The 26419-nt window shown below is 44.6% G+C and overlaps 1 protein-coding gene across 1 annotated transcript in view; it reads right to left on the reverse strand.

The window, feature by feature from the left end:
• The window catches only part of ARID3B (AT-rich interaction domain 3B), a 48000-nt gene that overhangs the window by 9773 nt on the left and 11808 nt on the right, over nucleotides 1-26419 (reverse strand). The window contains exons 3-7 of the mRNA XM_044980419.1: nucleotides 23005-23076; nucleotides 21506-21578; nucleotides 5476-5659; nucleotides 1741-2000; nucleotides 476-733 (exon numbers count right to left, since the gene is read on the reverse strand). Of these exons, the coding sequence (XP_044836354.1) occupies nucleotides 476-733; nucleotides 1741-2000; nucleotides 5476-5659; nucleotides 21506-21578; nucleotides 23005-23076 (847 nt within the window). The remainder of the gene's footprint in view (nucleotides 1-475; nucleotides 734-1740; nucleotides 2001-5475; nucleotides 5660-21505; nucleotides 21579-23004; nucleotides 23077-26419) is intronic.

Genomic DNA, 26419 nt, shown 5'->3' on the forward strand with positions numbered 1-26419 from the left:
AGACTCAACGCTGGATAATAAGTAGGGCCCTCAAGCAAACAAATGCAGATCTCCATCCAGCTTACTCCCCACCTATGACCTGGGTTTCCTGCGCACTGTATAGCCATGACATCCTAGATGCCTTCTACAATCTGTATATGAAAAGCTGTTGCCTCTAGTGACAGGGAAGCTAGGAGGTGATGCCATACCTTAGTCTCCAAGCCAGGAGCAGCAAAGAGAAGTTAGGGAATTCATGCCCTGCTGCAGCACATTGGCACTAGGATCAGAATAGACCAGGGCAAGACACTCTGGCTGATGGGCTGGGTGGGCACACCCAAAAGAGTGGGATAGGTTGCAGAAGTGCAAGGGTGCCACTGCCTAAAGTCCTGCACTGGGGTGAAGCCCACATACCCAGGGTTTAAAGAAAGACTTCCCCTCTTTGGGGTGCTCACTCCAGCAAACAAAACCCCCTAATTTAGCATGGGAGCCTCCTCACCCCTGCCATTGATTTTGATCTTCATGGGGATCTGCCGCGCCATGCTGAACAGGTTGCGCTGAAGTGCCTGCTGGACAAGCCGCTGCTCCTCCTCCGTCATCCGCGAGAGTTTCTTCTCCGGTGGCTCTCCAGCCTCCAGCCTCTCCCTCAGCTGTTCCAGAGTGGCTGTTCTTGCTGCTACAGTTGCCTGCTGGTTAGCCAAGGATACTGGCATGGCAATGCGATTTGGCATGGACACAGTCAGGGGGATGCCATCGCCTAGAAAAGCAGTCAGGCAGTCAAGCTCTGCACAGAGCTTCCTAGTGTAAGCAGTCAGCTTTTAAAACCCAGTGTGGAAGGGGGACAATGTTGCTCTGAGGAACCAAACACTACTAGTCCATTTCATGGCAGCCTGTGGCCTGTTTCCACTGTACAAGGCCATTTCTACCAACATCAGCTCGCACTTCCAGGGCACTGAAATCCCCCCACATTCCCAAATGGAACTGCTGCTCCTCAAACAGAATCGCCTTCCTTGCTCTTTTTGCTGGAGCAATCTCAATTCCACTTTGGTGTAGTCTGCCTGGCCTAGATCCTCAAAGGTATTTAGGCTCCTAATAGTCACTGAAACCAATGAACATCAGGAGCCTGGATCCTTTGAGGAGCTGGGCCTCTGAAATGCCTTCAGAGACTGGCACTAAAGTGAGCAGATGAGACACCCCCTCCCCTTTCTTTTTTCCTCTGAACTTTACCAGGATATTGCCCATGTGCCCCCAAGGTGGTGTGGCTGCTTATTTTCACAACCTCTTATAGCGTCACTTCCACTTCCTAACAGGACTTAGCACTTCTATCACAGTTTTCACCTTCACACAACTAACAAAGATTAGCTAATTAATCCCCACCACACTGCTGGGAATTACCCATCATTTTACAGATGGAGAACTAGGGATGCAGACAGGAAGTCAGAGCTGCAGCTGGGCCTAGAGCCCCAGTAACTCCTGGTTGATCCCAGTCCTGTCCTCATTCCTCTATCCTTCCCTCTCTCATCCTGCTCTGCTGTCCTGGGTGATTAGTCAGTATCAATGACAATGTTGTCACTACTGACCCAGCGCATACGTAAACTGGTTAATCTGGAGCTTGACGGCTCTATATCTCTGAGCCATCCAAGTCCTCTCAGTGTCCCCAAACTTTCTTTGACCCAAGTTTGGCCAGATATTGAAACTGAATTTCACCCACTGCCTACTCCCCCCACAGACATTCTCTGTCCTGCACAGAGATAAACAGCAGACCTTTCCTAAGAGCTGCCACTGGAGAGAGACGGGAGTTGCTGGTTCCACTGCCTGGGGCCAGGCCAATGATCGGGAAGCGAATCTTTGGAGGAGACAGGAGGGAAGGAGGCCCCGTGGCAGTGGGTGAATAAGTGAACAAGGAGGAGCTGTAGCTGGGCCGTCGGCCTTCCCGCCTGTTGCCGTCGATCGCAGCCTGCAGCTCGGCAGGAGAGCTTAGGGACTTCTTCTCACATTCGTAGGCATATAAGTACTTCATATACCTGGGAGAAACACATGGAGAGGGGAGATCAAAGCAAGTGTACTCAGCAGCATCTGAAAAAAGTAGATTATGGGAATTCTCATGGTACTAAGCATTGCTCAGGTGTGCTTGCAGGACTGGGCCCTTTGAAGACCTAACTCTGCTAACCAATATTCATTTTTGCTTTGTGGTCTTTTGCTTAGTGTGCAGCCAGCTGTGTAGTTCGGGTGTCAGGAGTTGTTTTCGTACAGATGACTTCCATGGACTCATAGTCCAGCCTTTGCAAAGGAAAGTACCGTACTACATGATGCTACATGTGTAACTCTAAGGAAGTAGAAAGCGTGTGACATAACATTGTCTTTAAGAAATTATGCATGGTCATACAATTAAAGACCATAATTTGAATGCTTATGCACAAGGGGAAGAGTTAAGGGATCAACTCTAACTTTCAAAGTGCTTGACAGGTACAACCATAATGTTCTCTTGGGTTTGCCCCCCTCTCTTGGAATTTCTTAGGTGGATTTGGGGGGTTTATTTTAAATAAATTATGTAGAAAAGAAAAATAAAACAGAGCAGGCACCTCACTCTCTGAGACAGCAAAGCTCTTCTGATTGTAAGAAAATTGACATAAGCAATGTGAATTCCCTTATCTGAACTTATGTGGCTAGATCACTGGTGCACCCTTGTCCCAAGCAACTGAGGAGGGAGATGCTTTCCTGAATGCCTTAGGGAGGTTCACAGGAGAAATTCTCCTTTCTCTGAGCCCAAAGAACTGCCAAGTTCCCAAGGTGCATCAGAGTAGGGCTCCCACCTAGGGCCCTGATCTAGTGCACATTAGGGGTCCGTAGTCCTTTTGCACCTTCAAGGTTCAGAAGGATAGGGGCCAAAGCTCCCATGCAGCCCTTGCCGGAAACTAGTTTATTATGGTATCACCCTGGGACTCTAGTCACAGACCTAGTTATAGATTTAAGGGATGACTTGACTACAGTCTCTAAATACCTACACTGGGAACAAATATTTACCAGCAGGCTCTTCAGTCTAGCAGAACACAATCTAATGGCTGGGAGATGAAGCTGCACATATTCAGGAAATAAGATGTACTTTTTTAGCAGCGAGAGTCATTAACCATTGGAACAACTTACCAAAGGCTGTGGTGGATTCTCCATCACTGACAATTTTAAAATCATGATGTAGCAGGGTGGACCCTGCTCCTGCCCAGAGGGGCTTGAAAAGCTGCCTGCCAGGGCTTGAGAGGGGTGGCTCTGGAAGCTGGGCTGAGTAAGGAAGTGGCCACAGCTGGGGCCACGCCCCAAACTGAAGCCCTGGGGCTTATAAGAAGGCAGGGAAGCCAGAGCCCAGACAGTCTCTCTCTGGTGATAGAGAGAGATGGGCCTGGCTGCTTGGTAGATGAGACAAGGTACCTAGTCTCATCTAGGTGATTGTAATTTTCTTACAATCAGAAGCAGGGCTGGGGACAGGCTAAGGAGCTGGGGAGCTCTGGCCTGGAAAGCCCCAGGCTGCGGCCTAGCAGAGGGCAAAAGGTACTGGGGGTTGCAGAGGGCAGCCCAGGGGTAGGACAAAGCAGCAGGTCCAAACCCTCCTTGCTTGTGATGAGTGGGCCGATGCTGCAGTCTGCCCCAGGGTGTGGGGCTAGACCATGACTGTCAGCGGCCACTACTGAGGCAAAGTGGGGATAGTAGGGTGGGGGTTCCCCGGGGAGGGGGAAACCCAGTTAAAGGGGCACCGGGGTCCTGGGAGGGACACGGGGCCGATAAGAAAACAGGCGCATCACCGGCCGGCAGAGGGCGCTCCGGGCTGAAAAAGAGCTAATTCCCCAGAAAAACCAGCGGGAGGTGCCGTGGCGGTGAGTAGCCCGTTTACACATGACCTAAAAGCTCAGCTCTAGGAATTATTTGGGGCAGTTCTCCGGTCTGTGTTATACAGGGGGTCAGACCAGATGATTACAGTGATCCCTTCTGGCCCTGGAATCTATGAATCAGGACCTGCTGTGCAAAACACTGGACAAATGCACCTCCAGTATATTTTTCACTATGCTCCTAAATTAGCTGCACAGAGTCCAGCAGCACCATCTTTCTCTGTGTGCTTTATGAACATGGTGAAAAATCCCATATTAACTGTACTAGGCATGTGCTTTTTAAACCTGGGCACAACTAAATTTGACTGAACACTCACAAATACTTATCCTCACTGAGAGCTGTTTTCATGCCACATTTCAACTTTCTATCCCCAGCAGTTTTGACTGTTTGAAAAAACTTAATAAAACCCCCAAACTCTCCTTGTATTCAAAAGAGGCCGAACACTTTTTGTCCAAGCTTTTTTAAAAAAAAAAAAGAAACACTTTGGGAAGAGGCCACGCCTTGAAAACTGTAGTGAAAAGGCACATTCCAAGAACTCCCAAGCTATGGAGCAGCAGTTTAGAATGAAAAGAGGTTCATAATCTCCTGCTCCAGTGATAAGACCACCACACAGCTCTTATACAGCAGTTTTCATGAGTAGATCTCAAAGCACTCTCCAAAGAAGGTCAGTATCATTATTTTCAATTTACAGATGGGGAATTTTTTTTTACCCTTCTATAGAGCCTTTTCCAAGGCTCTCAAAGCAGTTTAGGAACATTGGTGAAATATGTGAGTATCTCCATTTTACAGAATGAGAAACTGAGGGATGGACGGGTCACTCCAAGGTCACATAATGAGTTAGGGACAGAGCTGGGAATCCCCGGAGTCCTGATTCCAAGTGCTCTGCTCTAGTCACTGGACCACACTGCCTCGGAACCTGAACAAAAATGTTAGGAGGCACCTCTGCCTTCATTTTGCCAGTTCTATTCCTCTCTCCTTAGGTTTATTGCTAACGTATCTAATCTATATTAAGTGTTTATGGGGCAGGGAGCAATTACCACAGTATCTAGGTGCTAAAACACACGTTGAAAACTCAGAAGACTATTTGATTATTATTATTAATCATATTTATTACAGTAGTATCTTAGGCCAACCATGAATGGGCCCTCATTGTGCTAGGCACTGCACAAACACAAAGCAGTAGATGCTCCGTGCCCCACAGCTTACAATCTACACAGACCAGACACAGGGTTGGGAAAGGGGTAACCATGTGATTACAACAAATGGCATGATAGTTCCACGATTACTAGTTTTGGAGGGGTGGGGGTTGGATTTAGCTTAGCTGAAGAGAAAGACAAGTGAAGAGAGAGGGATCACTGAAGAGAAAGGGGGTGAGAGGGCAGAGCAGGAGGAAAGAAGGTAAGAGGGGTGGGTGTGGAGCGAAGCTGAGGTGAAGAGACTGTGGGGAACAAGGAGGAGGAAGGTTGAAACAAACAGCCGATCAGGTCCATTCTTGCCATAGTAGGGGGCAGTTTGCTTATTTCTTTCCCCTCATTCCCCCTCTTCCTTTCTCCTCTCAACTCTTCCCCCCTCCCCACTTCCTCCTGTTTTGTGCTCCCAGGAGGAGGGCTCTATACTTACTGGGTCCGAAGTGTAAACGCTGCACTGGTGATGGAGGTGGGCAGGTTAAGGCCTTTGGTGATCTCCCGCCATATTTTCTTGTTTATGATTTCCACCAGCCCTCCCTTCTCAGTCACCAGTTTGTAGAGCATATAGAGATCCAGGATCTGCTTCGCCATGATGGGGATCCGATTGATGGGAGTTCCTGCAATATCACAACAGAACAGCAAATGGAGAAAGAAAATGAGGACAAGAAAAGAGTCAGGCAGGTTGGAGCTATTGATCTTCCTGCTAATGAGAAATGAAGGCAATCTTGTTTGTAACCTGACCAGAGCGTGCTTTGTAGGCAAGAAAATGAGAGCGTCTTAGCTACACACCAAGTCCTGTTCATGGAAAATCCTTTCCTGCAGGCAAAAGCAATTACCAGACAAATAAAAATATGCAGCTAGACAGCAACTTGTGGAATAGGCAAACTCAGGGGAGGGGAAGAAGTAGGGGGCTTTTAAATTCAGGACAGGAGATGTGAAAGACAGCAGAGGAGCAGCACTATGTGAGCTTCCCAGTGCACTACTAGACACAATTTGTTTCATTCATGCTCATGAGGGAACTGAAGAACCCATGAAACAGCTCCTGGCAAAGAACAAGACCTGCTTATGCATCAGGATTCTCTGAGTGGTTGTCAAAATGTTCTTTTCTTCTTTTATATTTTCTGTACTTAATATGAGAGAGCAGAGATGGAAGGGAATGATGATATTTTGGCTAAGATATACTCTCCCCCTGTCCACACACCCCTTTTCCAATTGCTTCTGCTCATGCTCTTAGTACAACAATTTTGGTCTTACTCCTGTTTCCCCTCCCTTGAGTGATTCTAACCCCCTTCTCCCATTTTAAGCTCTTCTCTCTTATTCCTTATTTGGTGCTGACACTCTCCCTGGCAGAGGGAAGCCAGATTACAGCTGCCTCCAGAGTCCATCAGAACTGTTCCTGCATAAGCCAGAGAGGGTCAGTGGATGATCCCTCCCTCCAAGGAGTAGGATACTCTTGCCACACTGCTTCTAGCCTCCCCCCCCCCCCCCAGTACAAGCATGGGGAAACTGAATTCTGATACTCTGTGTTACTATGTCACCGCTGCCCCCTCTCCTTTTTGAGGGGGAGAGGGGTGGTTAGGGAGTGAGAGGGGTTTGGACGCTTACTCCAGCGCTCTGTCTCCTTCACCTCCAAACACAATTTGGCTCTTTTATGCATTATGAGCACATTTGCAAATGTTAAGTCCCCCCACACCTTGTGTTTAAAGAGACATTGTTGCCCAGTTGATTTAGTCTCAACATCTACGCTTTCTAAAATTAAGTTTAACAGAAATTGAAGATCAACTGAAATCTGATTTTTTTTTTTAAATTCCATTTAAGTGGGTTTTCTGGGTGACATTGCAGACCTTCCCTTGCTGCATTTGCAACCCAAATACAGTAGCAAGAACCTAGTGCATGAGAGCCAGAAAGTGAAACTAACTAATCCATTTTCATTGTCCAAACTGAGTAAACAATCAGCATACAGAGTGAAATGTACATTAGATTTCAGACCCTGGCTACGTCTTTCCTGCAGTCTGACACTGAGTTGGGAAATCAGGAGTTAATCTTACTTTAGTCTTATATGATCGAGCATGACCACACTGCACATGATCAGCAGCCTAGCTCCACATGCCTCCTGTAAAGCCACACACCTGCACAAGTACAGTGTATCCAGTCGTGAGAGGCACATAGATATTGGAGTGTATATCCCATAGAGCACAGTCCCACAACTCACTGCACCACTCTAGGCTTCCTTTTGCAGGGTGCTGTGGGACAAACATCTGTTCAGTTTTAGTAAACTCACAGGTTAACACAGGTATGAAAATCTGATTTTTAACCTGCCAGTGCCCCTTTCCCAGAACTTAAAAGTAAGAAGCTGGGATTTCAAAGTTGAAACTAATGAAATCTAGCCAACAAGAAAGAAATTTGCCATGCCTACATTTATTTCATTACATAGGAAATGCCATGCTGGATCAAAGCAATGGCCCATCTAATTTCACTGTCCTGTCTAGGACAGAGGTCAGTATCAAAATCTTTACAGGAAGGCATAAGAAACCCAGTAATGGACAATTGTGAAATAATTAGCCCACAGAGAGATTTCTTCCAACACCCAACAGTGGCATATGGTATATACCATAGAGCAAAAGACTTTATAGCCCTTATAAATGGTTTTTATTCTGCTTTGCATAACAGAGTCCATCTAAACGCCACTCACATTCTCAGTGCCCTAAGCGTGTAATCCTTTTTTAGAATCCTGTTATGCTTTTTCCCCTCAATACCTGCTGGCACTGAGTTTCACCAGTTAATTATATGCTATATAATACATCCTTTTGTTAGTTTTAAACTTGCTACCTTTCAGTTGTACCGACTTGTCTCCTTGTTCTTGTATTATGGGAAAAGGTAAATTGGAACCCTGGATGGACCATTCACTACTCTGTATAAATCAATCATATTCCCATTTATTTTTCTTCTCTCCTCTGTGGCAAGAGTTACTCTTGCCACAGGGGAGGCACCTGTAAAACAGTAATGCCAGACCTGTTATTTATCAGTGGTATCTCATCTGCCGCTTTCAGTTTGCATCCTATAGTTCCCTCCAGGACCAAGACTAGAATCATTCCCAAAAAATGGAAATGTGTTTGGTCCCCATTCACCCTAACTAGCCAGCCAGAGTTTAAACCAAGTGCTGGTCTACACTTGAAAGTTATGACAGTATAAATGCATTGGTTAGGGTGTGATTTTTTTTAAATTTATTTTTTTACTAGTATAGTTCCACCAGTACAACTCCTAGGGTAGATGCAATTATGCCAGCATAAATATGCCCCATACCAAGATAACTTATTCTCCTTCCCATACGGCAAGCACCTTTATACTACTAGAGCTGTGTCCACATAGAGGGGTTATATCACTTTAACTATAACAGGATGAGTAAAGTGGTACAATTTTCTAGTGTAGACAAGACCTAAGTCAGCTTGAACTGTGTTAAGATTTGTAAAGAAGTTCACTTAGCACGGTTAAAGGTTCCATGTAGACACAGACAGCATTTCCGTACAGAAAACTCTGTAGGAGCAGTCTGGCAACAGCATGTGCTCCACCTTCTCACCACAGTCCTTGTTTAATAGAGCTGGTGGCTTATGTCGATGAATTATTCGCTTATTTTCCTTGGAGGACTTGCAGACACTGAACTGGGAACTTTCCACTTCTCTGCAGGGCAGGGTGTGTAAATAAAAATCTTATTTATCCCTCTTTCATCCCACCCCACAAATAGGAAGAGAGTTTGTTTTTAACTCCTTTACTGCTGGATACATATTTCTGACCAAGTGGCCACTTTCAATGGAATGCCAGAGCATTCCAACAAAGTAGATAATTACAAAAGTTGCATTGATGTTACTACAGTCCATATCAGAGCCCAGTTCTTTGGTCAGCAATGACAGGGGAGGGCAGAACTGGAGCACTCCTCCCTCTTCTCTCCTCCTCCCCCGAGGCCATCTTGTGCTGCTCAAAACCACCCACTCTTCCCCAATCCAATTTAGAGAATGGTATTTGCTCGCTCATAAGGGACTTTCATCCAGCTATGCTTGGACATTGGCCAGATGGGACAGCTGGAACATGAAAGAAAGGGCCATTAATAAGGTTCTTCAGGAAAACAAGGGGCTGGCAAGGGGAAATATTGAGATATTACAGATTTTTTTCTAAACACTGAGCTTTAGCCAAAACCATAATTTTTCACCCTCTCTAGCTCCTCTCAACCCATGATCTCAAAATACTTTACATACATTAATGAATTAACTCACCTACCTCACAGAGGGACTCTGAAAATATTATCCCCATTTTACAGATAGGGAAACTGAGGCACATAGTCAAAATGCTGATGGAGGAACAGAACTCAAATCTGACTTCCCATACCCAGCTGTAACCACCAGGAAATACTTCCTTCCTCTGGATAACTTTTAAAAACAGGACCCTTATAGAAAAATCTAGGAGTCCTGTGGCACCTTAAAGACATGCCTGTATCTGTAATTTTCACTTCATGCATCTGAAGAAGTGGGGTTTTTACCCTTGAAGGCTTATACCCAAATAAATCTGTTAGTCTTTAAGGTGCCACCAGACTCCTTTTTTTGTGTGTGGATATAAACTAACACGGCTACCCCTCTGATACTTAGGACCCTTATAGGAAAATCCTACAGAACTTCATTAGAATCTATATATATAAAAAAAAAAGACTCCAAAAACCCACAGAATGAGATTTTTAATGGATTTTCTTTAACCATCCTGCAGAGTTTTACAAGAGAGAGACGCTTTCTGTTACGTTCTGTAGGAAAGCTAAAACCACAGCATAGAGGGAAGTGGTCATTTTCTATGAAATGCTACAGGACTTTCCATAAAAGGAGAACGTTGAGTAACATTCTCTTAACTTGCATGAGCTAGGGAATGCAACAGGGGTTGTGTTTTGGGTTCCCGTAAACTCTGGGTGCTCTCCATTGGTTTAGTCAGCCAGAGCTCAGCACATTTCACAGGAGCTGATTGCAAAACGCAGACAGTAAGTGAGGAAAGGCTGCTCTTTGAGCCCCCCTCCCCCAGTCCTTTCAGCGGAAGGGAAAGGTGATAAAGTCTTTATTGGAAACCTCCAGCTCTGAACAGGAAAGGCTGAAAAACGAGCAGCATCACGGGACAGGAGGAGGCTGAAGCAGAGCGGATCCTTTCACAGTCGGCTGCAAGCCTTGTCAGGGCCCATGATGGATTACTGTCATCTGGCAGCATCAGGATTAATGATCCGGAGGTCAGAGGGGAGAATTCCAGAGGGAAAGGTCACTGACCTGGGGCACAGCATAAGACTTGTTGCTGTTTGATGGCAAACTCATTTTACTGTACTTTCCAGCCTGTCTCCCTCTATTCTACTAGCTCACGGAAACGCCTTCTGCAGCCACTACATTGGCTGTGGGGCCTCCTTTAAATCAGAGAAGGGGGGGCGGGGCTCCTCTCCACGCAGTTGTTGCAGGAATGACTACCTTTTCCTCCCTTGAAGTGAACTCACTACGCAACCCCAGGCCACCTCACCTCTGATACCGAGTATCAGAATCAGACTGGGGCCTAGGCACTATAATAAACAACAGGGTGAGGCATTTGCATCCCATGGAAAAGGGTTGCTGCCCAACTGACATGATGGGATTCTGAGGACCACAAATGTCTACATACTGCAGTCGTGGCCACAGGCCCCAATGAAAATGGGGGCTCTGCTGTGCTAAATGTTGAATAGGCAACCAGGCAGATTGTCTCTGTCCTCTAATATGACAAAGGATCAAGGGCAGGAAAATGGGAGTCAAGATTTTTCAATGGCATAATATTATTTTGTATATATTATATTTTAAAGGCAAGGTTAGATTGGTTTTCACTGACTACCACACAACCTAGCCATTACTTGTAGGGATCACTGCAGAGGTGGGCCTTGAAAAATGATTTACAGGAGAAGATGGCTCTTCTGGATCAATCCAGCAAGGGCGCTCCCGGAGCAAGCTCGTAGAAAGCATGACAACGTGGGTGGGAGAAGTAAGCGAGCGGGGGGCTGAGTCTGGCATCTCTGGAGATGGATGGACAAATAGGGAGGGGCAAAGTTGTCCTCACTTTCAAAATCCTCCGCAAGACACCTGAACTTGAGGAGATGAAAAAAGGAGAAGCCCCCGAACAGCCCCTAGGCAGGTGGATTTTGCAAGGGGGAGGAAAGTTGTAACTACAATCAGGGTTTCTTGAGAAAATCATGACTGTAGTTATGTCTGAGCCACCCTCGCTGCCCCTTCTTCCCAACCATACCATTCCCTTCTCTGAAAGCCTTCTCTTACCTTCAAGAGAATGTAACTGAATAAATACACAGAAGCTAAAGGTTTTATTCTGAGGGTTTTGAATGTCTCCCTTGTTTAAGGAACAAAGAGTCCTGTGGCACCTTATAGACTAACAGATATATTGGAGCATAAGCTTTCGTGGGTAAATACCCACTTTGTGAGACGCATGTAATGGAAATTTCCAGAGGCAGGTATAATTATGCAGGCCAGAATCAGTCTGGAGATAACGAGGTTAGTTCAATCAGGGAGGATGAGGCCCTCTTCTAGCAGTTGAGGTGTGAACACCAAGGGAAGAGAAACTGCTTTTGTAGTTGGCTAGCCATTCACAGTCTTTGTTTAATCCCTTGTTTAAGAAGCATATGGGGTTGAGTTACTGGCTTGCTCTTTCCTAATTTTGGAGTGGGGGTGAGGGGTGAGGATGAAGAGAACCTTGGAAGTATTCTTTTAACAGGTATTCTTACAACTGGTGGCCAGGAGTCTACAAGGTCCAATGGAAAGAGCACTGGTGAGGGAGTCAGGAGACCTGGGCTCTTTGCTCTCCTGCCTTCTTCCTGTAGGACTTTGGCCAATCACTTTACTGATTTGTGCCTTAATCTTCCCATCTGTATATGGGGATAATGTAATTTATCCACGTTTCAAGATCTACATTTTGGAGCAAAATATTCCCTCTTTCCCCACCCCCTGGCCCTGCCCCTATGACACATGCCTCAAGATGGCTGGTCTTTGTGGTACTTTAACCAGGGACTCGACCAGAGCAGTGACCCATCCTCCTTCTTCACTTTACCCTGTGCCAACACTTCTCTGAGAGATCGTTTCTCAGCCAGGTTTGGGAGTCCTAACCTGTTTTGATTTAAGAGAGGTCATTACTCTTCCTTTGTCGCAGCAATTCCCCAGGCAATTTCTTCACATCCTTCCTAGTGATGTACTCTTTAAATCTTTCCATCATATCTCTTTAAAGTCTCCCTTTCTAGAGAGAGAGAGAGACACTAGATAAGGATGCCACCATGCAATATTATCTTGCAGAACGTCTTTCGTACAAACTGTAACAAAATGCTTCATCGAGTTAGAAAGAGAAATGAATAGGTAAAGAGAAGACAGTTTTCAACAACTTGCATACAGATAGAAGATGAGGGAAGAGATGCTATTCTAGACTTCTGAATCTGCAGGGGAGCAGACACTTACACCAACAGTGCATGAAGGGGTAGGACAGAAGCACCAGATGATCAGAGGGAATGGAGAAGGAAGACAGTGAGGCCTGTGAAACAGGCCGGAGCAAGCCTGTTGAGATATTAAAAAATGAGGAAAACAGGAACTGAATCTCGAAATTAAATGAAAACTAAATTATTTGGGGAGGGAGGGGGAACGTGGTTGTACTTTCTACATGTGCACTATCCCTCTGTTATTCCTCTTCTCTCTAAATGGAGTCCATTGATTAAATTAGTCAGCAATATGCAACTAACATTAGAAGTCCCCATTCCAGGCTCCTGCTCTGCTTAGAATCATCGCCAAGCACAAAATCCAGGGTTTTAAGCAGGGCTAGTTGTGTTGAACCAGAGACCCTGCAAGCAGCAGTCAAACTGTTCCCACTTCCTCCACATGAAAGGTTCCGTTGTCACCTCTGTTGTGTAAGCTGCCCTAGGTCTCACGCGATGTTAAAATGAGAAAAGCAGCTATGGGGAAATGAGAATAAAGGACCCCTCTCTGCCAGCGCCATCACTGATCTAATCTCTCCCCAGATTTGCTGCATTTCCACAGCGGGCATTCTCACCTCCCAATGGGAATGTCACCACCTGATCTGCAAGCCTGCGGATCATCAGAAACTCCTATCAAAGCAGGAGCTGGGACTGAGGGTAATTAATCATGTTCTATTTGACAGGAGGCCCAGTTCTTATCTGGACCCCTAGAAATGCCATCAGTCTCTGCTTCCCTCCTCAATAAGTGAGACTGACAGTTAGCGGCCCCTTATCAGATTTCAGCTGCTGAGCCGGAGGCGGCCTAACTGGCATGTGCACACACTTTCCCAATGACCACAATCCTATTATATTGATCAAGCCTCCAACCATTTTAACTTTCTGGGGAAGGGGGCTTCTACATCCCAGTGCCAAGTTCACTCCCATCCCAGTCGAGGTCCCATGGAAATTTGCTGCTCCTCACATTAAGATCAAATAAAGTCCCACTGTTCAACTACTACTGACACAGCTGGGTCCAATATATTTGCTATTCCCCATTTCTCTGCCAGATGTTGAACAGCTTTGCAACTGGTGGGGTTTCCACCCCTATGACCTTTGGACTAACAAGCAAAGGTGGGAGATGAACTCCTCTTCCCCAGTCAAAGTGGACACATGAATAAGTTTGGAAGAAATGCAAAGGAAAGAAGGAAGCGGAGCAGACACACAGCCACAACTAGGCTTAGCTGGGCAACGTAAGGCCAGCTGCTTATGGGTTGTGGCAAAGGGTCTTGAATCCATGCCAAACAATTCTGCCTTTTTGTATTTGCCTATGTACCTGTAAGGCCCTCATCACCACAGTATCCAAATGGCTAGGTTTTGAGTTGCTTGAGCACAACAAGAGTCATTAATCACTTGATTAGAAACAGGCTGCCAAGTTAGCTAGGAAGCCAGAGAGCCCAGAGCATCCACAATGACTAGGAAGTACCAATATAAAGAAGATCTTTGGGAGGAGAGGATTTGGATCACTAATATCCAGGCTATGGGACAATAGATTAACTCTTCACAAGCCAAAATCTAATTCCTCATGGCCAGGCGGGAGGTGAACTTTACATCCTCAATTCTGCATTCCAGGGAAAAGCTTAACAGGGAGTCCTCCAATTGGTTATCTTAAGACAGAGGTGGGCAAACTATGGGCTGTGGGCCAGACCATCATGCCTAGCCCGCAAGCGCCAGGCCCGGGAGGCTAGCCCCCGGCCCCTCCCCGGCTGTCCCCCTCCCCCGCAGCCTCAGCTTGCTCACTTCGCCGAGGCAATGCTCTGGGTGACGGGGCTGTGAGCTCCTGGGGCAGAGCCTGGCCTGACCCGGTCTCTGTGCTGCTTGGTGGTGGCAGCATGGCCTGGCTCCAGCCGGGCAGCCCGGCTGTAGCGCCGCCAGCCACTGGTGCTCCAGGCAGCCCAGTAAGGGGGCGTTTCATAGAGGGCAGGGGAGTTTGGGGGGTGGTCAGGGGACAGGGAGCGGGAGTGTGTGGATGGGGCAGGGGCGGCTCTATGTTTTTTGCTGCCCCAAGCACAGCAGTCACACGGATTCACGGCGGTTCTATGGGAGATCCACCAGTCCCGTGCCTTCGGGGCACCCACCGCCAAATTACCGCTGAAACCACGGGACTGGTAGTAGTATTTATGTGCCCCTTCAAAGGTGAGAAAGCATCACTACTTCTATGTCTATTAAGGTTGAATGGGTGATTTTCATTCTGGAATTTCCTAACTTGAGTGACTAACTCTGCAACCTTAATGAGAGGAATGATGGTGCAGTGGCTAGGATGTTAGCTTGGGACAAGAGAGATCCAGGTTCAATTTCCTGCTTTGCTACAAACTCCTTGTGTGATTTGGGGGTTAAACTAGATGATCTTTGCGGTCCCTTCTAGCCCTATGATTCCATTAATATCATATACTGCGTGACCCTTCCCTCCTTAAGTGCTCAAGGCCCCTACAAAAGAATGCAATATAAATAAAAGCATATACAACTCCTCCTAACACACAAACAAGTAATCAATAATGGGGAGATTAGTGAGTAAATGATGTGCCCTGCTTCACACCTATCCATCATTTTACACAGGAACCCAGTTACCACAGTTCTCAGCTCCTTAAATCAGATCAATTGGCCAAAATAAGTAGCCGATTCGGTGAATGAAATAAATCCCGAAGTAAGCTTTATATAATTCAGGGTCTAGGACCGGTAGCACAGGACAGAGGTTTGTTAATTTAATTCAGAACATCCAAGTGTTTTATTCTTTATTTGCTCACGACTCCTCTCTCCTGAGAGCAATGACTGGGAACTCTTCTTTCTGGGGTAGCATGCTGAGGGAGATTTCTCCATTGCGGAACTTCTGCTTTGATGCTAGGAGACATATCTGCTCTAAAAATCACTTACTGCTTAACATTGACAAACAGGAGCAGAAAATTTACACCCAATTTAGAGAATTACATTATTTTATTCAGAAACAAAGATATCCCTGCAAAAGCAAAAGAAACTTGTGAAGTTGAGAAAGGGCAGAGGGAGGGGGTATATCCTGGACATGTGTATGATAAGCACCAGTGTTGCCTATAGATAAAAGAATCCATCAGTAAATGCTTTTGTCAATACCACGTATTTGCCATGAGTATTTCCATATCTAAAATGTGCAGATAAAGCACATGACAGAAGGAAAAAATTAAAACCACATGCTCAGGCTTACAAAGTCCCTCCTATGTATATGCACATCAAAACAGAATGGCCAAACCACCTGGGAAAACCAAGGTCACACAGTAACCTTGACCAGAATTAGCAGAGTTGTACAATCAGAGAGGGTTTATGAGATCATCACAAAGGCAGTACTTTAAATGAACAAAACTGCCTTCCTTCAAAAGGAGCCTTTTCCGATGTGCTAATACATGCAATCTCTTAGGCTGTCTCAGAGCGTTACACCACAATATTCAGTTAGTTCTCTTCCACACACAGTCATTTCTCCAGAGTAACTGCTTGCAAAACACTAGTGATAATCCCAGTAAGATATTTCCATTATACTAGAACATCTCCAGAAGTTCTGATGGCAATATGTTGAAAACGGGGAGGTGGGGGGAGGGAGAGGAGTGTCATGAGGAAGACCATCACTGTGTACCTAATGCAAAGTCTATGACCACCTGGGGTAGATTCCATAGAACTTATCTACACTAAATGTGGACACACCCAGTGTAAGGTGTGCAGTAGGAGGGTTCTGAAAAAGGTAAAATATACTTCAGAGTGCTATTAGAGTATATTTCACTGACCAGTGAAACAACATTCTATGAGATCAATCATGCAATGAAAGTAGACCCTGAAGATGCTAAAGATTTCATATAAGAGCACATGCAGGAAGTGCAGAGCACAGACCCACAGAAATAACTATTTCTTTTTTTGGACCAACTTCTACTGGTGGGACAGACAAGCTTCTGAGTCACACAGAACTCTTCTTCAGGACCCAAAGAAGAGCTCTGTGTGGCTCAAAGGTTTGCTTCTCTCACCAAGAGAAGTTGGTCCAATAAAAGATATGTCACCCACCTTGTCTCTCGCATATTCTGGGACTGACTCAGCTATAACTACACTACATACATACATTTCTTTTGCCAGCCTTTTCTATGCCTCCATCTCCTCCCCTCTTAAGTAAAGGAGGAGTTGTTATAGGTGGTGCAGTGTTTTAGGTGTTTGCAGTTCTCTGGAGAACTGTTTTTCCAATTCATTTTAAGTTGCAAGTGTGTTTCAGAGGGGTTAGGTCTAAAACCTACTGCTTTGTGGATGTTTATCCATGCCACAATACTGCTACAAAGGTTGCTAGGAGTATCATTCTCTGCTAAGGACTGAGATAGGTCAGGACTGAGACGCACTAGCAAAACTACGTGAGGAGACTTGCTCAGTGCCTGTCAGTGCCATGCCTAGTTGTATGTGAACATTCACATCCCTAAAATTCTCTCCTTTTGCAGCAGAGCTGGAAGTCATGCCCTTCCCAACCTTTCTCCCTCCCACAGTGAAGGGAGGTGGAAGATGCAGTCTAGAAGGGGAGAGTGCGAGAGCAGTGCAGCAACCTAAAGCAAGGTAAAGATAAGGGCTTGTCTGCACGGGAGGTTCGTGCATAGAAGGTCAGTGTCTGACTTTAGAGGGCCCACTTGCTGCACAGTAATGTCCCACATGGACACTTTGAAACACAAATGTATCGAAGAGCACTATGGAACTTTTAGTGTGCTGTATCAGTGTCCATAAAGGATGTTACTGTGCAGTAAGCTAGTGCATTGTAGATTTATACCCAGGCTTGCCATGCACTAACGTCTCATGTGGGCAAGCCTGAAGTCAGTAGACTGGTCACATTGTTGAGCCAGTTCAGAGTCTGTTCTGCACAACAGTCACCCTGATTGTCCGAACCCCTTCCCCTCCCCGCCCCGTCACAGCTATGGAGAGTACAATTCACCTAAATACATACCAAAAAAAATCTCCCAACAAAGGAAGAGTTACAGCTTTCCCCTCATTTTCCTCTTCCATCATTACTGCCACTGAAGGGCCATTTTATCACTTGCAGCTGGAGCATTCTGCGACAACCTGCTGTGCTCTGAGGCTGATGAGACCTGCACATTTGATCTGCATTAAGCCCATTTCATGGCTTCACATTCTAGGTACATTCCAAGCTGCGGCACCAAGGGCCAAGTCTTTTCATGCTCAGAGCTCTTCAGTAGCTCCTGTGAAATCTGCTATTTGTTTTTCACATCAGGCCTCCAGTATCAACGTGTTAGCAGTCTGCTGTCATCCCCACCCCCACCCCGAACAAGGGCCAGCACCATCCAGTGTCTCTGTAATAGGGCAGGAAAATCCCCATCATTATACCAATTATACTGACAAAAAGAGCTGCATTCACTCCCACCTGGATTTGAGGTATGAATTAACTGGACACGGACGGCCAGGGACACTCACACAGAAACATAGCACTTTGTTCTCAGCTCCCAGATGCATTAACGCCTCAGTTTATCAGTTTCTTTCTGGTGGGCTCTTTCTGAACAAGGTGTTTATATTTAATGAGAAAGAAGACTGGTGTGTGTTAGGTGGGAGTGCAGAGGGGAAAGAGACAAGTATTCATAATAATCTGTGTGTCCACTCTGCTGTGAGAGTGACTAAATGTTGGGAGCATGCCAGAGTCCATCAGTGTGTACACAAATATGTGCATGTTTGCCTGATATGCTCCTCCTGCTGCTGCTAGCAGTACTGAAGGCATCACAGGAAAATACTAGGGTGAAAACTCACTGTTAGCAGTACACCAATCTCAGAAACTGAACTCCACAGAGTATCTTGACTAACTTTTTAGGGGGTTGCCACAGGAGCAATGGCTCCCAGGCAAATACCAGTCCAGCCATATGACTCGCAATCTAGCTTGTTCTGTGTAGCAGCAGTAAATGGATGTCAGTCGTAGGAGTTATCAGAAAGATTGGAAACAGCACTCTAGAATTTAACTCCCACTATGGGTAGTGCTCTTAACATGTCCTCTTAAATATCCTTCTGGAAAACAAGAGCTGCAAGAAAACAAAACACTGGCAATGTACAGCTGATTCAAAGCTATCCTCCTACAACAGCCAGCTGGTGACCGGCTCAGCCTCTGCACTGGGAGCATGTTGCTAGTTAATAATTAAACAGTAATTGGAAGGAGGCATTGAGGTAGTGAGCAGATTTCTCTCAAGGTAACAAGAGGTTTTCATTGCTGCCAATCACACTCTTCTAGGACTATATTCTTGTTTCTTCATTTAGACTGAAACATGCAGATAACAGTCGTAAATACAAACTAATTAGGACTTCTTAAACCTTTGCCCACAGAGGACCCAGAATCAGTGAAACAGGGCTCAAGCTTTTAAAATGCCACAAGAGTAAATTCCCACACTGTTGGATGTGGAATCCCTAGCAACATCAGAAAGGGTGTGGCATGTTACAGCCAAGCTGTGGAAGACAGATGAGGTACAAACCATGCAGCAGATGTGCCCGCAATTAGCCAGAAATGTGATTGCAATGGGGGCCACCCTTTCCCCCATCCTCATCATGTTTCTGCAAGCCTTTGAGATTTTCAAGAAAGGAACGTGCCCCAGAAATACCATGGTGAAATGTCAAACCAAGTGGAGGTGAGGCCCAAACTCCAGTGCAAGGCAGTTAAAGGGCAACTGGCTGCTCTTCAGCTTCAGAAGACAGATGTTTCCCACAATTCTTTACCAGATTTCCTGAGAAATAACCTGGGTAGTGACCATTGCTGTCAGAGCCCTAAGGTAAGTGAGATGGTTTCCTGGTTCTAGTGCACTGTCAGTTATAGAACATTATACTACGACGGGAGTAAGAGGGAAATACCTTGCCCTCCGCTTATATGTTAAATGCTCACTATGCCAGTTCCTAGAACCCAGCAGATTGAGACAATGAAAGGACCAGAATGTGGTGTAGCACTTTTCATTTACAGAACTTCTTCACTGCCAGCCCACAGTCCTTACGGCATATCTAAGAGAGGCCATTATCTTCCTGTTTCAATGACAGATCTGCCTAAAACATAACAGACAAATTGACCACGTATGGCACATTACAGTTCTCTAGCAAAGGAATGTTACTTCAACTTTCTTTGTGCTGCAAAAGAGATATTAAAAGAGGGTCAGACTGCCAATTTTTTACCAACTCCTGGGGGGAAAAAAAAAAACATTTGAAAGGAAAATTCATTTCAACCTCAGATGATGGTTTGCCACATATGACTGGACAACAAAATGGCAGATGAAATTCAATGTTAAGAAGTGCAAAGAAATGCACATTGGGAAACAATCCCAAGTATACATACAAAATAATTGGGTCTAAATTAGCTGTTACCACTGAAAAAGAAACTTGGAGTCATCATGGATAATTCTCTGAAAACATCTGCTCAATTTGCAGCAGCATTCAAAAAAGTGAACAGAATGTTAAGAACTATTAGGAAGTGATAAAGAGAAAATATTATTATGCCTCTATATAAATCTATGGTACACCCAGACCTTGAATACCATGTGCAATTCTGGTTGCCCCATCTAAAAAAAAAGAAAAAGATATTTGAATTGTAAAAAGGTACAAAGAAGGGCAACTGAAATGATTAGGGGTATGGAAGAGCTTCCATATGAGGAGAGATTAAAAAGACAGACTGTTCCGCTTGAAGAGACTACTAAGGGGAGATATGATAGAGGTCTATAAAATCAAAAATGGTGAGGAGTTGAATAGGGAACTGTTATTTACCACTTCAGTCAATGTGACCCCTGGTTTGTGTGTTAAGTTGATAGGCAGCAGGTTTAAGACAAACAGAAGGAAGTATTTCTTCACACAACGCAGGAGTTAACCTGTGAAATTCATTGCCAGAGGATGTTGTGGAGACCAAAAGCATAACTGGTTTCAAAAAATAAATTTGGTAAGTTTATGGAAGATAGGTCCATCAAAGGCTATTAGCCAAGATGGTCAGGGTCACAACCCCATGCCCCGGGTGTCTCTAAATCTCTGACTTGCAGAAGCTGAGACTGCATGACAGAGGATAGATCACTCAATAATGCCATGTTCTGTAATTTCCACTGAAGCATCTGGCACCAGCCTATCTGAAGACAGGATACTGGGATAGATGGACCCAATGTCTGACCCAGGATGGCCATTCTTATGTTCTTGTATCTGTAGGCATTTATTAATCATTCCTCTTCAACTGGTAGAACTATACTTAGAAAGATACCTACAAAATATTCTAGCTGAGCAACTCTACTCCCCTACTTCTGTCATGAGAAAAACCGCAAGATAAAGTGGTTGACAGCAAAAAGCGCATGACAGTTTCCTCTACACTGTGTTCCTGGGCTCAGCTGAGCAGAATGATATGAAATAGAAATCCAGGTCTAAGGAATGCAGTGTGGTAACAAGAAAAAAAAAAAAAAAAAGAAGAGTGCTTTGTATCTCTTTTCCAAGCCCCCATATTGCGGATTCTAGGCATTAGCATGAGCACCTACTTTATATGCAGATCCTGTCTAACAGAGTGGGTGTTCACACACATCTTCCATGATGTGCAGCATGAAAATAAGACACCAGGGGCTTCTTGTGGGTGATCAGTGTCAACACAGCAGCTTATTCTGAGACAGGGTGTAGATTTGTGTGAATGTTTCAAAAATTGGTTTGTTGCAGGATAAGAAGCAGAAGTCAATTGTTCCAAAATGGATCCTAGAGTCTGCTTTTTTTAGGCAAGTGAAAGTGAGGGTAGGGAAACTGGTCATGTCCTTATAATCCAGGATTCAAGGACAGGACAGTTCTTTACACAGCCCCTTTACTCTCAAAACAAGTATCTCAGGTCATACTACTATTCTCCCACCTGATCAGCAAGCTCAAGTGGCAGCTTCATTCTTTTGAGCCAGCTCCTAGGGCACTGTCCCATTTTATATTATCCAAATAAAGCAAATGGCTCACTCACCTCTCTTTTGCATAAAGATGAAGAGGTCATCCAGGAACGCCTTCCGTTCAGGGTCACTATCCAGTTCGTACAGCTGGGGAAATAAAGACAAATATCGGTATAACCGATGCTAGGGCAGACAGAGAGGGTAAGACCACCATATATTGTACTGGGCCTCATGTGATGGTGGGACAACATGCCACCACAGAGGTAGAGGCAAATCAGTGTTAGAGTTCTGGTCTCCTCCACTGACCAGGCTGAAGTGTAGCAAGCTGAGCTGAACCTCTATAGTGTAGATCAGCCCTCAGAGCACACTAGCTCCTCCAATTCACACCTTAAAGGCACCACAGAGATGCAACTTCTGACCTTGTTATTCCCTCCTCTGAGTTTTCCACTTATGTGACAATCCCTGAAATGCCTTGAAGGGAGAGGTGAAAGAAAAGATATAGAACTTTCAAATCGTGCTAACAAGTAATGCCTGGTGGGAGATGCTCCTCTGAAATAAGTACTCTCACTCACCTCGGCAATCAGCCTAGAATCAATGTTCTGAAGATATATTTTGGCAAAATGTCCTCAAGATCCAGTGTTTCTGATTAAATATTTCTCAAAAAGTTTCATATAAAGGTATATTCAGAAAACAAATTCTACTTAGCATCACCCTCTGATATTTCAGAAAAGGTGAAGGCAGGAGAATCATGCAACTGTTCCACAGCAAATCCAATTTTCACCTATGGCAGACACTGGGGGGATATACCATGACTGGTTGAAAGACACACAGTGCCAGTACTGCTAGCAGAAAAAGTCCCAAGGAAAAAAAACTCCTGCATGTGGAGGAGAAATGAAGTCCATGTAGTTGTGGAAATCATTTCTTCTGCTGGCCATAGCTGCTCTGTTAGGGAAGGATATCAACGGAAAAGCAAAGCCCCAATGGGTAAACATGTCTGTCTTTCTCTCAAGACATGGAGTTAGCTACTCAAAGTCTGTCTATTCTACAAGAAAATGGGTTTATTGGGTCATTTCCTCTATTGCCTACCTCTTCTCACACACTAAGCTATTGGGAAGGAAACGCATCACTGGATTTGCACAGCAATTAGGTACACTCCTTCAAAAAGGGCTAGTTTAAATTAAACACATTGTTTATTTGTCTGACAGGACACACACTGCTGCCACAGTTCAAAATTGCTAATCAGTTTCAAGAAGCTGAATCCTGTACTACCAGCCGAAGAGGGTTGCTTATCAAAAGCGTTAAATATCACAACTGACAACTAGGAGCTTTTATTGAAAGCTGCCTTTCAGCCATCAAAGGCAATAACATGGCCTAACCCTACCGGTCCCCAGACACAGACGTTGCTAAGTGAATTTCAGTGTACACAGTCCCTCCTTCACATTCCCACAAACTGCAGCAGAACAATCTGGGATTAGCAATCCCTCGACAAAACAGAGGGGAGGAAAATGCTGAAAGTTATCTCCCCCAATCCCAGCTCTACACACAGTGAAATTCAATGGTCAGACAGACTTACCTTGGCAAAATCTCGAGAGATTTCTCTTCCTCGGCCTCCGTCAGCTTCTTCACTCCAAGTCAGACTTCCATTCTAAGGGAACAGAAAGGAGAGGATGAGTGGACTATGGGGAGAGGGCCCTTGCTATGGATGGCAATTTCAAATGGAGAGTACATGTACGGAGGAGGGCACTTCTGGTGTAGGGAGCACAGGAATGGAGAGAAGTATTTAAGCAGAGAATCATGTCCTATTTTAATTAAGATTCCAAGCAAATGTGGCCACAAAAGCTGGCTGGAAAATAGAAATCCCTTCCCACAAAAATGTTCATATTTTTTAAAATAAATTTATTCTTAACTGTATGAAAAGTCAAAAATGCAAAATTTTTTGCAGGAAGGAACTTCCAGAGAAATCCCATGTTGGGAGCCTCAAGGCAGAATTTTTCAGTTTGCCAGCTATCTGCCTGGAAGACTCTTGTCAATTTTACTTTCTGACTGCATGCCAGAAGCTGGTCCCCTCTAGCCCAGCTGCTGGAAAATTCCTGACCAGCTCTAATGGCACATTATTCCACCTGTTAAACATCAGTGATCTAACATCTGATGTGGGGGATCTCTTCATTCACTGTAGCCAGGTTCACTTCATTGTTCAAAGCCAAACAAGGAGCAAGTTCAAGAATGAAGCTTCTTACAGTATAACCATCCTTACACAGGTGCATTTTACTTATGGTCTATAGAGCCCATATTGAAAGCAGCAGGTGCCAAGCACCCATTCTTGTCAACCTGATCATGTTGAGCCTCATCCTTTCTGTTAGCCATCTGACCGGCACTACCTTACTTCAGGCTGGGAAAACATGCAGCCTGGCTTGCTCCGACGTTCCGACATAAGCAGGTCTAAGAATAGGTCAAGGGGATGGGAAATAGGGTATAATAAGGTTGGGACCTCTGTACCAATCGTGGTATGCACAAGCCTAGGGAACTGTACTCAGATCTCCTGCATGGAGACAGAAAGCTCAACTCTGTTGGATTAAGGCTGCACTTCTCATTAGGCATTATAGGGACACCACTTGCTTGGCAAATCACTACAGAGAAATAGTTAGCAGAACTGGAAAATAGCAAAGGCAGCATCTGGCTATTTCACAGTTGTGGTAACAGAAGGGTGATACAGCATATTGTGTAGCCATCTTTAAATCACAAACACCATAGAATAATAGTAGCCACTGGTACAGCCAGCCACTCAATCAAATGCTCTGGTAAATTATAAGTGGCACCTGCCATTCTGGTTACAAATGCACTTGCACCTTATCAGATAGAAAGACACTGAATATGTGAAGAGATTTCAGAACAAAAATACATTTTAATTAGAGTTGCTTTAACATCTGAAATCTTGGAGTCATCTGGTAGTGACATATACATTGAATTACAAAGATGAATAGCACTTGTCAAAGACAGGCAAAGCTACATTTTCCCTTTAAAATCAGCAGTGGGCTGCTCTAATGCCCGCTGATTTAGTTTGAGCCAGTAATTCCTGCTGGAAAGTCAATTAGCCAGTGAGCCCCATCAGTTGAAAGATATTTAATTGGGGATTATTGCCACTTCTGTTATGTCAGCTGTTTATTCCAGCAGGTCAATTACTATCCCTCTCTAGGAAGAGTTCTGAAGATAGGTTTTGTTCACAGGAGGATTCATCTGGGTGTCCTTGGCTAACAGAGATTAAAAACACATTTTTGCTAATTATGATAACATCCAGCTGCTCCTAACATCCTGCTGATGAGAAGCCAGAAAACTAAGAGCAACTAAAAACCTGGATGAACAGTGAATAAAACACACATGCCAAGATCATCAAAAGTGACTAGTGATTCTGAGTGCCCAAGTTGACATAACTTAAGGGACTCTGTTTTTCAGACAGTGTTAAGCATCCACCTTCTGAAAGCAGACCCCCATTTAAAGTTGTGTATATAAGAGTCAAAACACCCAAACTCACTATAGGAACATTTAAAATACTTGGCCATACCTGCTATACTAATTTTTGTTTTTTAAATCCAGAAGGAGAGAGGGCAAGAGAACATGTATAAATTTCCCCAGGCAAAGAGGAAGTGTGAAAAGCAAATTAACCCACAAAAATATTCTATATGTGGCACACATTAGCCAACAATTCTCCACTGACAACAGTTTACAACTGACGGGGGAGGGGGAGAACTACTGTGGGAAAACTGCATGGAGCATTAAAAACATTCTTTATTTTAAAGAAGAATCTACTTCTCATTAGTTTTAGAATTTTGAAGTTTAAATTCTATCAGAGACATCACCAAGGATATAAAAAACACAAAGTAGTAGTATTTATGTGCCCCTAAATCACTAGATCTCAAAGCACTTCAAAGGTGAGAAAGCATCACTACTTCCATGTTTTTTAGTGAAAAGGAGATAAAGGCCAGCTGAACTCTGTCATTGCAAAGCTTAACTGAGTGGCTGGATGAGATGGGCATCATTTGGCATAGCAAGCAGCAGAGAGACTAAGGGACTGAAGCTCCCAGATAATGAGACCTGGGGAAATAAAAGCACATGGGACTCAGGGCATAAGGTATGCTTCTTTTATGATGAGCTAGACCAAATTCTTATAACTCTCCCTTCCATGCAATCAGGGCTGCTTCTGGGTAGCAACAGAGTACAATCCAGTGCAAAGGTAAGGGACAAAGAGACTGGACTTAGTGAATTTCAGGCTAGTAGAGAGTACCAGATAGACTTTATTCTCCAGTATTGTCAATTTATCCATAGAACAGGTCCACAGCATAGGCAACAACAGACAAACTTTCCCCTGCCCATATACCTTGACTGTGATCTGAAGGGACTACCTTCATGACCAACCATTTTGTGGCCTCCCTGCCAAGACTACCAACAACAATACGAAGCAGTGACAATTGCAATGCCAGTTTTGTGAGGCAGTTTTGTCAGAAACCAGTTCACTGGGAAACAGACCATGATCCATCAACTGATTTCACATAAGCCACCAACAGCCACCAGAACTTCACAGCGTTCCACTGCTAGTGACTTGAGCTCAAAAGGAAGAAAACAAATAGCTATCCAATTATAGATGAGAATGCTGCACAATTACTGACATAAATAAATGATCCTACATATTACATAAAGGCGTCTTGCACGGAGGATATAGCTCTGCATAAGCTTCACTATCTCAAACTTTCACTCCTTCTTGGAAAACATAATTACTCTATGCTGGGAGACCCTTCTCTCCATTAACAGCAGGAGCTTGAGAAATCAATATTCCTTCCACCAGGCATCAAAAGGGGGTTTTATAGGTCAGGAGTTGATGCTTTCGGCTTCCTTCCAGTACTATTTAAAATTAATATCAAGGAATATGCTACTGTTTTCTCCCTCATTTTGTAGCAAGAGAATTTACTTGATGTTTGAGAAACAATCATTTCCAT

This window comes from Mauremys mutica, chromosome 11 (assembly GCF_020497125.1).
Source record: "Mauremys mutica isolate MM-2020 ecotype Southern chromosome 11, ASM2049712v1, whole genome shotgun sequence".
NCBI classification, from domain to species: Eukaryota; Metazoa; Chordata; order Testudines; family Geoemydidae; genus Mauremys; species Mauremys mutica.